The sequence below is a fragment of the Mobula hypostoma genome, chromosome 10 (genome assembly GCF_963921235.1).
Source record: "Mobula hypostoma chromosome 10, sMobHyp1.1, whole genome shotgun sequence".
NCBI lineage: Eukaryota > Metazoa > Chordata > Chondrichthyes > Myliobatiformes > Myliobatidae > Mobula > Mobula hypostoma.
The window spans coordinates 89,453,208-89,466,646 of record NC_086106.1 but is presented as its reverse complement, the minus strand read 5'-3'; the positions used below and the strand labels follow the sequence as shown (position 1 = coordinate 89,466,646).

The following is a 13,439-nucleotide window of genomic DNA, read 5'->3' as shown; positions in this document are numbered from 1 at the left end:
GAGGGGAAGAAGCTATTCTTGAATCGCTGAGAGCGTGCGTTCAGGCTTCTGTACTTCCTTCCTAATGTTAACGAGGAGAAGAGGGCATGTTCTGGGTGATGGGGGTCCTTGAAGATGTCTTGGATACTACAGAGGCTAGTGTCCATGATGGAGCTGACTAATTTTACAACTTTCTGCAACTTACTTCGATCTTCTGCAGTTGCCCACCCGTCCGCCCCCTCTCCCCATACCAGACGGTGATGCAATCAGTCAGAATGCTTTTCACAGTACATCTGTAGAATTTTTCGAGTGTTTTAGGTGTCAAACCAAATCTCCTCAAACTCCTGATGAAATATAGCCACTGCCTTGCCTTCTTTATAGCTGCATCAATATGTTGCAACCAGGTTAGTTTCTCAGAGATATTGACTCCTAGGAGCTTGAAATTGCTCACCCTCTTCATTTCTGATCCCTCTATGAGGGTTGTTTGGTGCTCCCTTGTCTTACCCTTTCTGAAGTCTACAATCAGCTCTCTGGTCTTGCTAGATGGGTTGATAGATATTTTATTGATCAAAAAGGAAATTACTATGTCACGGTAGCATTACAAGTGCACATGGGGTGTATGGGGTGTCAGGGAGGGGTAGCACCTCTGGTGGGGGAACATGTTGCGTCCTTTTCAGGGCGGTTAGTCCACCTTTGGTCCCCACCTGGCACTCAGCTCTCACCTGTGGCTCCCCGTAGCTGTTTGCATGCGACAGCGGCCACACCCCGGACAACAGCTTCGACAAACCAGCTAAACCAGGTGAGAGTAGCCGATGGGTCTCAAACCCTCGGTGAGATAGGAAGTTGTCTATCCCAGCATGTGAACACAGACTCCGGCGGACTGAGCGGACAAGACCTATGGAAGGTCCAACGGTCAAGAAGGCGGTCTCTGCAAGCGTCGTGGAACGTGTAGAGCTGGACAAGACACAGAAGACGTCCTGGTCATCCACTGCGCCTAGTCCCATCTCCAGCCGTCTAGACTCTGTCTTGCCACTGGATCCAGATGGGAATTGGGAAGAGAGAGTGAGCCTGACGCTGCGCAACTCTCCCTCACTTAAATCCAAATCACGCGCTAGTCTTGACACCATCATAATGGTGTCGAGGTCCTCATCGACGTCACCGATGGACGAACAACCAACCAACCAACAAGTGCACAGGTATACAAATATTAGAAGCGAAGAAAGAAAGAATAAAACATAAGTTACCTCTAACAGTCTAACAGGAGGAGGTCATCACTTCCCTGGCTATAGGTTGGCTCATTATACAGCCTAATGGCTGAGGGTAAGAATGACCTCATATGGCTCTTTTTGGAGCAGCGCAGTTACCTTAGTCTATTACTAAAAGTGCTCCTCTTTTCAGTCAAGGTGGCTTGCAGAGGGTGAGAAACATTGTCCAGAATTGCCAGGATTTTCCATTGGGTCCTTTGTTCTACCACAGCCTCCAATGTGTTTGACTCCTATAACAGAGCCAGCCTTTCTAATCAGTTGATTGAGCCTGATGGCATCACCCGTGTTGATGACATTGCCCCAGCACACCACCACATAAAAGATTGTACTGGCGATAACAGACTGGTAGAACATGGGAAAGAGAGACCTGCATACTCCAAAGGACCTCAATTTTCTTAGGAAGTAGAGGGGACTCTGGCTAACATTGAGTGCAAGGTTGTTGCTATGACACCATTCAACTAGCTAGTATAACTCACTCCTATACACTTTCGCCGCCATGTGCGATTCTACCAACAATGGTTGTATCACCAGCAAATTTATACATGGCATTTGAACTATGCCTAGCTATCCAGTCACGGATGTATAAACAGTAGAGCAGTGGGCTATGCACACATCCCTGTGGTGCACATGTTGATCGTCAACGAGGTGGAGATGTTATTTCCAATCCACACAGATTGTAGTGTTCCAGTTTGGAAGCCAAGGATCCAGTTGTAGAGGGTGGTACAGAGGCCCAGGTTCCATAGCTTTACTTGGAATATAATATTTAGGGGCATTGTTGATGATGAACAAATCTCTGTTGACCAAGTTTCTACTCACAGAATAGCCTTCACAAAAGACAAGAAAAATTGTCATTCAGACTCTTTTGTTAGACTACCACACTACTGGAAGATTGGTAATTGAATATTTCATTAGAACCTTGGGTTCTGAGTGGTAGATTGAGAATAGCTTAAGCTCACAGTCATCCTTAACGTTAGCTCTAATGAGAAAAGTAAGGTGATCTTGAAGCCCACAGTTGTATCCACATCCAGATTAACTTGACTAGAAGAAAGCCACCTTCTTCAATAAGCTCCTATGGTAAATTTTCTCTCACTGAGGTACCAGCCTCGTGAATATTTTGTATGTTTGAGACTTCCTTGAAACGTTTCAAGCCAGCTGTCACTGGCTTTGAAGATCATTGGTACTTTCTATAGATCGATCTCCACCACCCCTTTTTGCACCCTTCCCATGCCCAGCTCCTCCATCTTCTTTGCTTTCTTTCAAGTTTTGCAATAATCTCATTTTTTCATGGCTCATCATCAACTGAAGCCTCACACTCAATGTTTTAGAAACAGCTTCTTCTCATCTGCCAGTTAGATTTCTGAATAGTCTATGTACACTATTTTGCATTTTATCTTTTGCAATATGTATTTTTTTGTAATTTATAGTAATTTTTATATCTTGCACTGTTCTGCTGCCACAAGACAACACATTTCACAGCATATGTCTGCGATAATAAACCTGATTCTCAGGGGCACACATCATTGATTCTGATCTTCTACTCACATGCTTAACCCATTTTCCATTCTTTTCATAAAACCTTTGCCCTTCATAACACATAATGCACATTTAGAACTAACATTCTGTTACAACCAATGAAGATCCATCTTACATACAGTAAGGAGCAAATGCCAACTTCTGCCTCTCTATACAGATACAGATACAGATCAAATTTCCCCTACTGTACTTATATTTAAACCAGAGGAGTCTACTTCCAGTGGCTTATGTAAATTCTCTGATTACTTTCAAGGAACAGTTGTTTCTACTGGAACCCATCACTTCAAACATCTGTGGTCTGTAATTTCAAAGTGTTAACATAGCACAGCTCTCATCCAAATAGTTAGTGACCCTGTCACACAACTGCATTTATGATTTCAATTGCTGCTTATTATATCATCTAAGGAGAACTGGAAACTTTCAAAGGATAAATTGAAAATGGTTGAAGGTCGCTACTTGTGTTATTGATAGGTTCTATTAACTATAACTACTATCTCTCTGCCTGCTAATATTAAGGCATCTTAACAGAAACTATAATGAATGTCACAAAGAAAACAGCTATAGGGGTGACCATAGGGATTACAGATTTAATATTACCATGTACATAGTGGTAGATGAATTAATAATGGTAGCACAATACCAGTAGCTGAATGATGATCACTCATGCCTCTCACTAATGTGACTTTTTAAATGTAGGGTGCCCGTTTTCAACAGCTGGGTAAATACTCCCTCTATTGGCTCTCTCTCCATCAGCATCCATGGAATACTTCAAATCTTTCAAACAGAAATTTGACTGACCAGACCAAAAGCATGTGGACAGATGCCAAAACCAGGTAGTAATGTGTTGTTACAAGCAAGCTGTGCACACTGAGCTTTACTATTACTTTAATAGGATCAGAGTGAGTAACTATAATGTGTCCTGGAGCACCTCAGTAATTCCTATAAATCTAGTTTAAGTTTCAACACTCTGTAACAGCAGAACAAGGTTAAGAGCAAAATAAACTGCATAAATACAATGCATAAATTTTGTGCAATTACATCCTGAAAGCATTGGAAACAACTCACTATCCTGAGCACCAAAGGATTAAATATACTAGGAACACTGGTTACAGAAAAAGTCAAGGGCACATACCTAAAGAGTCAGTTGAATGATTGCAAAAAATTACAAATAGAATGTTTGCAAATCTTGGAATGCCTCTGCATTCCATCAAGAAATAAAAAACTTCATGGAGAATATGATTCATTCATAGCTAACCATAGAAAGATGGTAAAAAATGTATTTTTATGAAGTTGCAAAAAACAGCTGGGGACCTGCAGATTGGCAGATTTTTTAGAAACCAGTAAAGGATCACTAAAATAATTGATTTAAAGAGAAAAAGTACAATAAAAGGGACATTAAATCTATTATAAGAGTTTCTAAATATATCTAAAATAGCAAAAAAACTAAATGATTATCCATTTTGTAGAAATAATGAAAGAACAGAGATGTTAAATGAATAATTAGTATGTCTTCATAACTGAAAAACATATCAAAAATAAAAGGTAACTAAGGAGCATTAAGAAATAAGGTATTAAGAAAACTAATGGAACTAAAAGTTGACAGTTCCACTGGTAAATGATGTGTGTAGGACTTGTCTTTGTCTGATGATAAGGGGTCAGCCATTTGACAGAAGCCAGGACGATGGCAAGAAAAGCTTTTTTTTGATAAATGCTTACTTATGTTGATTCATAACAACCTATGACATGGAGAGTGACATCAATTTCAATTGTATACTGTACACATTCTCTAATATTAAATTGAACCAATAAACCATTGCAATGCTAAACCAATTTATTTTAATGAAGTAAATTTGCATGAGGTAAATGATAAATATTTACTTGCATTCATCTGGCCTTTCACATTACCTGGATAAAGTTCAAATTGCTTATTAAACAATTATTTTGAATTCTATAATTAACAGCAGTCATAATGCCCACATAAGATAGAAAAATAAATGATCAATCTGAAGTTACTATATAATCAAGCATATTCTATTTATAAAAATATCTAACAATCTATTAAATATATTTAAAACTCACCAGTATTTGTCTTTGCAGTGATACTGCAGTGGGATCAGCACAATCACTCAAATAGGCAAGCTTGCAGGCCACATGACGCACTGAAAAATAAAAGGTACACAGACATATAGTTAGTCATCATGCACTAAATATCTGCCTGATCTTTCAGTATTCTTCTCCATTTTCAAGCTTCAAGAAAACTGCACTAACATTGTATTTATGCTGCAACTTAAGAGGTCTGTACCCCGTATCATAACATCAGGTATAATGGACAAAAACAATAAATTCCACAATTATTTGAACTCCAATTTTAGATTAAAGAAAAATTATTCTAGGGTCAAAGCTCCATGCCTACATTTACCAAAATAACTGAACATTCCAATGTACTTGACATAAATAATTTGAGTGTAAAATTGCTCAGCAAAACTAGACCAAGTTATATACATATAAGCTATGATTCATACATTTGCACCAAAATCAGATTCACTGACATCAGGGAGCAGAATCTTTGGTGAGATAGAAGCATAGGAGGAGGAAAAGGGCAAAACATCTACACGAAAACTGAATTTTAGCTGGTAAATAAAAAGTGTCTGAACAAGCATCAAGTCCAGCCCATGACTTAGTATTTCAATCAGCAGTAAATCACAAGTGGAATTCACAAGAGGGGTAGTTACCACTGAGCATGGCTTAGCCACCTCATCCCACTTTGATCTTAAATTGCAGTAGCAAGAAAATCTACTCAAAATGAGCAGTCTTCCTTCAGTACATTTTAAGGTGGAAAGTCAAATATCAATATCCAAAAATAGAGAAAGTAGTGAACTGTAGATAAGTAAGCCTGATATTGGTAACCAGAAGCACTGAGGCTTACAACAATGAAAATAGCAAAATTATTTCCATAAAAAGGAACTAGCATAAGTGAGAGCAGGCCAGCTAGTGATAGGTCGCACTAAACCAATAGTAAAAGAAAAATAAAGAGAAATAAATATACATGGAATCAAATACTCACATTTTGTTCTCTGTTCATCATTAATTGAAGATTCCAGTCTTTTAGTTACTGCCCAGTTCCACAGATTAATAGCATACTCTTCCATCTTTATTAAAAGAACAAAATATTTTATGACTTTTCTATGTGAACTTGCATCTTGATTATTTACTATTCAAGTTCAAGTTTATTGTCATTCAACCGTACACATTATACCACCAAACAAAACAACATTCCTCTGGATCAAGGTGCACAACACAGTACATATAATTTACACACAACACATAAAGTAATACTATCACAAGATAATTAACAAATATTAAGGTGCATTTATGACACAAGTTAAAAAGTGAACATGGTAACACTACTGGGGCTTCACACGCAATGAGACCTAGGTGATGGCAGGGAGTTCAGTAGTCTTAGTCCTGGGGCAAGAAGATGTTTCCCATCCCAACAGTCCTTGTATTAATGCTATAGTACCTCTTGTCTGATGGTAGGGGGTCAAAAAGATAGGTGAGATTCAGTATTCACTCAGAAAATTTAACTGATAATTATAATAGACCAGGTACTCTGATGTTCTGCAACATAAGCAATATTATAATATTTATTGTCAAAGAATTTTGCAAAAAACATCAGTACATGGACAAAATACTACTTACATTAAATAGTACAGCATAATTTTTTCGTTCATTATGTGCCAAGCATATGACAGGGGCAATCATGGTCTTTCCATGACCATGATTGTTCCTGGCAAATTTTTCCACAGAAGTGGTTTGCCATTCCCTTCTTCTGGGCAGCATTTTACAAGACTGGTGATCCAAAACATCATCAATACTCTTTGGAGATCACATAACCAGGACTTGTGATATACACTAGGCGCTCATACAACCATCCACCACCTGATCTCAGGGCTTCACATAACCCTGATCTGGGGGCTAAACAGGTGATACACCTTGCCCAAGGGTGACCTGCAGGTTAGCAGAGGAAAGGAGAGCCTCAGAACTCCTTTGGTTGAGACGTACCTCTACCTTGCCACCCAACAGCACATTAACTGAAACCATGCTGAGCAGGGGAGGGTTCAAAGGAAATGAAATCATGAAAATGATTCCAGGATTGAATGGTTTGTCGTGTGAAAGGCATTTGGTGGCTCTGGGCCTGTATTCACTAGAATTCAGAAGAATGAGGGGTGACCTCACTGAAACCTATAGAACGGTCAAGGCCTTGATAGAGTGGATATGGAGAGGATGTTTCCTATGGTGGGAGAGACTAAGACCAGAGGACACAGCCTCAGAATAAGGGACATCCTTTTAGAACAGAGATGAAGAAGAATTTCTTTAGCCAGAGAGTGGTGAATCTGTGGAATTATTTGCAAAAGACAGCTATGGGGGCCAAGTCTTTATGTATATTTAAGGCAGAGTTTGATAGATTCTTGATTGGTAAGGGCATGAAGGATATGGGGGGAAGGCAGGGGACTAGGACTGGAGGGAAAAATGGATCAGCCATGATGAAATGCCGGAGCAGACTCAATGGGCCCAATGGCCTAAATCTGCTCCTATATCATATGGTCTTTTGGTAACAGCCACTTTGGCTCACTATGTCACCTGTCTAAACTAAACCTATCTGCATGCACATGGTTCCCCCTATTCCCTGCCTGTTCATGCGCCCATCCGTTGCCTCTAATATGTTGCTATCGTAATACCGCCCCAACAGTGTGTTCCAAGCACCTACCACCTATGTTAAAAATAACTCTGCAAAATTCTATTAAACTTCCCTTCTCTCGCTTTATATCTATGCACTAAGATAATTTGATACTTCCACTCTGGGAAAAAGACTATCCACCTTATTTATTCCCATCGTAATTTTACATACGTTTATAATTGCTCTCAGCCACCAACACTCCAGACAAAATAATCCATGTTTGTCCAACTTTTTACAGCTTCTCGATATTCTCCACAAAGACTCAACTTCCTCCCTGTACTGTGGCAACCAGAATTGTAAATATTCCAAATGTAACTGAATGAAAGTTTTATGTGGCTGCAACACGATTTGCCAATTTTTATACTTAATGTTGCAACCATAGGTAAGCATGCCATACACACGCCTTACCATCCTAAACACAATGTTGTCACTTTGTGTTGGCTCATTTGGATTTACACACCAACATCACTCACTGTTCAACAATGCTCAAAATAATCTTGCCATTTACTGAATACGTTCCTCTTGCAAATGACTTCTCAAAATGCATTACTTCACACTTGTCTAAATTAAGCTACACCTTCCATTTTCCCTCCCAAATTTTCAAATGATCTATATCCTTGCCAATCATCCTTGCTATCCACAACTCCACAAATGTTCATGTCATCTGTAAATTTACTCATCAGACCACCTACATATTCACCCAAATAATTTATATTACAAACAGCAAAGTCCTTGCACTGATCCTTGCAGAACACTACTGTTCACGGGTCAAGAAAAAAAACTTCAACCTACCACCCCACCAGCCTCCGGGTCCAACATATAATTCTCCGTAACTTCCGCCACCTCCGACAGGATCACCCCACTAAGCAATCTTTCCCTCCCCCCCTCTCTCTGCTTACCACAGGGATCGCTCCCTATGCGACTCCCTTGTCCATTCGTACCCCCATCCCTCCCCACCAATCTCCCTCCTGGCACTTATCCTTGTAAGCAGAACAAGTGCTACAGATGCCCTTACACTTTCTCCCTCACCACCATTCAGGGCCCCAGACAGTCCTTCCAGGTGAGGCGCCACTTCACCTGTGAGTCAGCTGGGGTGATATACTGCATCCAGTGCTCCCGATGTGGCCTTCTGTATATTTGCGAGACTCGACGCAGACTGGGAGATCGTTTCGCTGAACACTTATGCTCTGTCTCCCAGTGGCCACACATTTTAATTCCACGTCCCATTCCCATTCTGATATGTCTGTCCACGGCCTCCTCCACTGTCAAGATGAAGCCACACTCAGGTTGGAGGAACAACACCTTATATTCCGTCTGGGTAGCCTCCAACCTGATGGCATGAACATTGACTTCTCAAACTTCCGCTAATGCCCCACCTCCCCCTTGTACCCCATCCGTTATTTATTTATATACACACATTCTTTTTCTCTCTCTCCTTTTTCTCCCTCTGTCCCCCTCACTATACCCCTTGCCCATCCTCTGGGTTTCCCCCCCTCCTCCTTTTCTTTCTCCCTAGGCCTCCTCTCCCATGATCCTCTCATATCCCTTTTGCCAATCAACTGTCCAGTTCTTGGCTCCATCCCTCCCCCTCCTGTCTTCTCCTATCATTTCAGATCTCCCCCTCCCCCTCCCACTTTCAAATCTCTTACTAGCTCTTCTTTCAGTTAGTCCTGATGAAGGGTCTCGGCCCAAAACGTCAACTGTACCTCTTCCTATAGATGCTGCCTGGCCTGCTGCGTTCACCAGCAACTTTTATGTGTGTTGCTTCAATTACTACCCTTTGTTTTATAGGATCTAGGAAATTTTGGATCCAATTTGCTAATGCACTATGGATCCAATGTAAATTAATCTGGACCAGCCTACCATGAAGGATCTTGTCAAATGATCTACTCAAGTCCATATGGACAGCACCCACTGCCCTATCCTCATCAATCATCTTTCATCACTTTCTGGAAAAACAATCAAATTTGCAAGACAAGACCTCCCTTGCACAAAGCCATGTTGACTATCACTCAGAAGTCTGTACTTTTTCCAAATGCAAAAAAATCTTGTCCCTAAGAATCTTCTCCCGTAATTTCCCTACTAAAGGTTGGTTCATCATTCATTCAGGTGCCTTGCCGTTCAGCATGGGCAAACATGTCTCTCCATCCATCACGGTCCCTGACCCTCCGAATTGTAGTTGTTGCCTCCCGTTTCTAACCATGATGTTATTCCATCTGTCATTTTCATTCTTTGTCTGCCTCTGCTTCTTTTTCCTTCCAGCTTTCCAGTTGTAACTAAATGTTCTAATGTCTCTCTTCGCATGATGTGTCCAAAGAACTTTGATTGCTGTTTCCCGATTTTTTTAAGTAATGTACGTTTTGTTTTTGTTCTCTGTAGAACTTCTTCGTTGGTTATCCTGTCCGTATATGATATGCATAGCATTCTTCAGAGGAACTACATCTCTGCTGCATTGATTCTTTTTTCCATTGCATTTGTAATGGTCCATGACTCGCAGCCATACATCAAATATAGGAAGAATGTAGCAGCTGAGAGTGCTAAGGCGGATGTCAATTGCTATTTTCTTATTCGTTAGGATGTTTCTCATTTCTGTAAATGCTGTTCTTGCCATTGCTATTGTTGCTTTTATGTCTGTTTCGCATTTGCCATCAGATGTTACCCATGATCCAAGGTACTTGAAGTTGTGAACTTGCTTCAGGATTTAATTTCCCAATACGATCCTACAGTTTGGGATATCAGGTTTCTTTGATATTACCATTACTTCAGTTTTCTTTTTGTTTAAGGTTATTGCCAAGTCTTTCGCTCTCTGTGTTGATGGTAGATACTAGTTTCTGCAAATTTACTTCACTGTTTGCTATCAGTACTATATCATCCACATAGTCGAGGTTGATACAATACACTAAGTATTGTATCCTCCTGTACTTATTCCAGGTAGGTCTTGTATGGTTCTCATGATGTTTTCACTGTACAGGGAGAACAGGTCTGGTGATAGAACACAACCCTATCTGACTCCTCACTTTATTGGCTGATATTCACCAATCTCGTTGTCTATCCATATGGTTGTACTTTGTTGCCAGTAGAGATTCCTGATTATTCTTAGATCTTTTCTGTCGATATTAATATCTTTAAGCATTTTCATGATGACTTGGTGTTTCAGTCTCAAAGGCTTTTGTGCAGTCAATGAAACAGAAGTACAGGTCTTTTACTTCTATTGACCTTTCGATAATATTCCTGAGAATATAAGTGGCGTTTGATGTTCCCTTGCCTTTGACAAAGCCGCAATGTTCTTCACTAATCTCTAGTTCAATTTTGTCCCTTATTCTGAGCATGATGATTCTAAGTAGAATTTTTGTGAGGTGGCTCATTAAACTAATTGTTCTGTGTTGTCCACACTCTGTTGCACCTGGTTTCTTTGGCAGTGCAATGAATACTGTCTTTAAAAGATCTTCTGGTACTTTGCCACTGTTGTATATTCTATTCAACAAGATTGTTAATTTCTCTACTCCAAAATCTTCTAGCGCTTCATACAGTTCAACCAGAATGTTATCTGGTCCTGATGATTTCCCCTTTCGCATTTTCTTCATAGCATGTTCCACTTCTTTCAGTATTGCTGGGCCCTTGTTGTTGTTGCCAACATCAAGGTTGTCCTCTCGGTCTTTGTCATCGTATGGGTCTTTGATGTATTCTGACCATCTTTGCATTATTTTTCCTTTTTCCATAACTGTAGAGCCCTCTTTTGCTTTTATACATCCTGTTGTTGCCCCACTTTTCTTCCAATTTGTGACCTCTTTATCTCGTCGTGCATACATTTGCTGTTGTTTGTTTTCTGCAATTGTTCTATTAACTCACATTTGTCCTTAAGCCACTTTTCTTTTGCTTCCTTGCACCTGGTTGTTATCTGTGCATGCAAGGATACATAGGTTTTTTCGTTTTCCTTACATTTTCTTCTTTGTTCCATAAGATTCAGAATTTCTTCTGTCATCCATTTCTTTTTAGCTTTTTTCTGTTTGGGAATCACCTCTTGTGCTGCTTGTGTTATGCTGTCTCTGCAGTTTTCCCATTGCTCTTCTATAATAGTGATGTTTTGTAGAGCCTCAAATTTGTTCTTCACTGCCATTTTGGAAGATTCACATGCCTATAATTTCCTAGTTTGTCCCTGTTATTCTTCTTGAACAAAGGAATATTAGCTATTCTCTGGCCTCATGGCAGATTGCCCTTGGCTAATGAGGATACAAAGATGTCTGTCAAGGCCTGAGCAATTTCTTCCCTTGTTTCACTCAGTATCCTAGGGTAGATATCATCATGCCACCTTAACATTTTTCAATAAGGCCAACACCTCATCCATATAATATCTAGAATACCAATATACCCCTCCCTAATTTCATCATCATTCATATTATTTTATTTCATTGATGAAGGCCAAACCCATTATGTTATATGCCCAATTCATAACATACAAATGTTTCATAATTGTAAACAGCCTACAATTGGTTTGATCTGTTCCTTCCAAGTTTTATTTTAAAGGGCGCTTATCTCATTTGTATGGACAGTTGGTTTCCCTGTATCTAAAATGTAGTACTACTTACATAGTGTCTAATTATAAATTACGTAACTGGCACTTATTTTTCCAAGAACAGTCAGGATAAATGTTTGATCTAAATCATGTCTGAAAGAAAAACAAATAAAACTTCCGGGCAAAGGTATCAAGTGCTTTTACAAACCTGTGCATCCGTGATTTTGTTCTTCTCTATTTCATCCAAAACTGCAACTTTATCAAACAGTGTGTCAATCGCATCCTCTATACTTCCAACTAACTGATTTCTCAAAAGCTCTTCAGCAAATCCTTTAAAAAAAAACAAAAGCTTTTTTTCAGTTATAATGTCCCTTTCCCCAAGACATGTCAGTATCTTCCAACCAATAATATATTTCTAAAATATACTCATTGTATGTGACAGTGCTGTAAGCTTCCAAAATGACAATGTAATGATGACCATTAATTTATTATGTATGATACTGATTGAGGGATAAATATTTACCAGGATTCACCTACAATTTTCCAAAATAGAGCTTTTGAATATTTTATGTCAACTTAAACCAGCCAGTGTAAATTAATTTTAAAATCTCATCCAAATGATGGCACCTTCAAAGTAAAATCCACTTCATACAGCGTTGTGGTGTCAACTTTTTGTATTAAATTTTCAAGAAGCAGATTAAACCCTCAACTATCTAATGAAGAGCCTGTGGCAGAATACCTGGAAAGATCATAGAAAATAGAGGTATGTTGGTACTACTTACTGCAGAAAGTGGCAAATCGTTTAACAGAATCATTCCCACAGTTCTGATCAAAAAGCTTGAAACCTGGGCCACTGCACCTTCCTCTGCAACTGGATCCTTGACATTCTCAACGGAAGACCAATATCTGCGGATCGGAAATAATATCGCCACCTTATAATCAACTGTGGCACATCTCAAGGCCCACTGCTCAACTCTGTCTTACACCCAAGACTGTGTGGCTAGGCACAGCTCAAATGTCATCTGAATTTACTGGAGACACAACTATTGTTGGCAGAATTTCAGATGGTGACGAAGTGGTGTAGAGGAGTGAGATAAATCTGCTGGTTGAGTGGTGTCGCAACAACAACCTTGCAGTCAACATCAGTAAGTCCAAGTAATTGACTGTGCCCTTCAGAAAGGATAAGATGAGGGAACGCACACCAGTCTTCATTGAGGGATCAAAAGTAGAAAGGGTGTGCAACTTCAAGTTCATGGGTGTCAACATCTCTGAGGATCTATCCTGGGCCCAACATATCGATGCAATTACAAAGAAGGCATGACAGCGGCTATATTTCGTTAAGAGTTTGAGGAGATTTGGTATATCCCCAAAGACACTCACAAATTTCTACAGATGTATTGTGGAGAGCATT

The 13,439-nt window shown here is 39.7% G+C and overlaps 1 protein-coding gene across 1 annotated transcript in view; it reads right to left on the bottom strand.

Moving 5' to 3' along the window:
* Positions 1–13,439, bottom strand: part of tex11 (testis expressed 11) — a 163,264-nt gene that overhangs the window by 128,954 nt on the left and 20,871 nt on the right. Inside the window, exons 2-4 of the mRNA XM_063059816.1 lie at positions 12,237–12,358; positions 5,842–5,926; positions 4,857–4,936 (exon numbers count right to left, since the gene is read on the bottom strand). Coding sequence (XP_062915886.1) covers positions 4,857–4,936; positions 5,842–5,926; positions 12,237–12,358 — 287 coding nt within the window. The remainder of the gene's footprint in view (positions 1–4,856; positions 4,937–5,841; positions 5,927–12,236; positions 12,359–13,439) is intronic.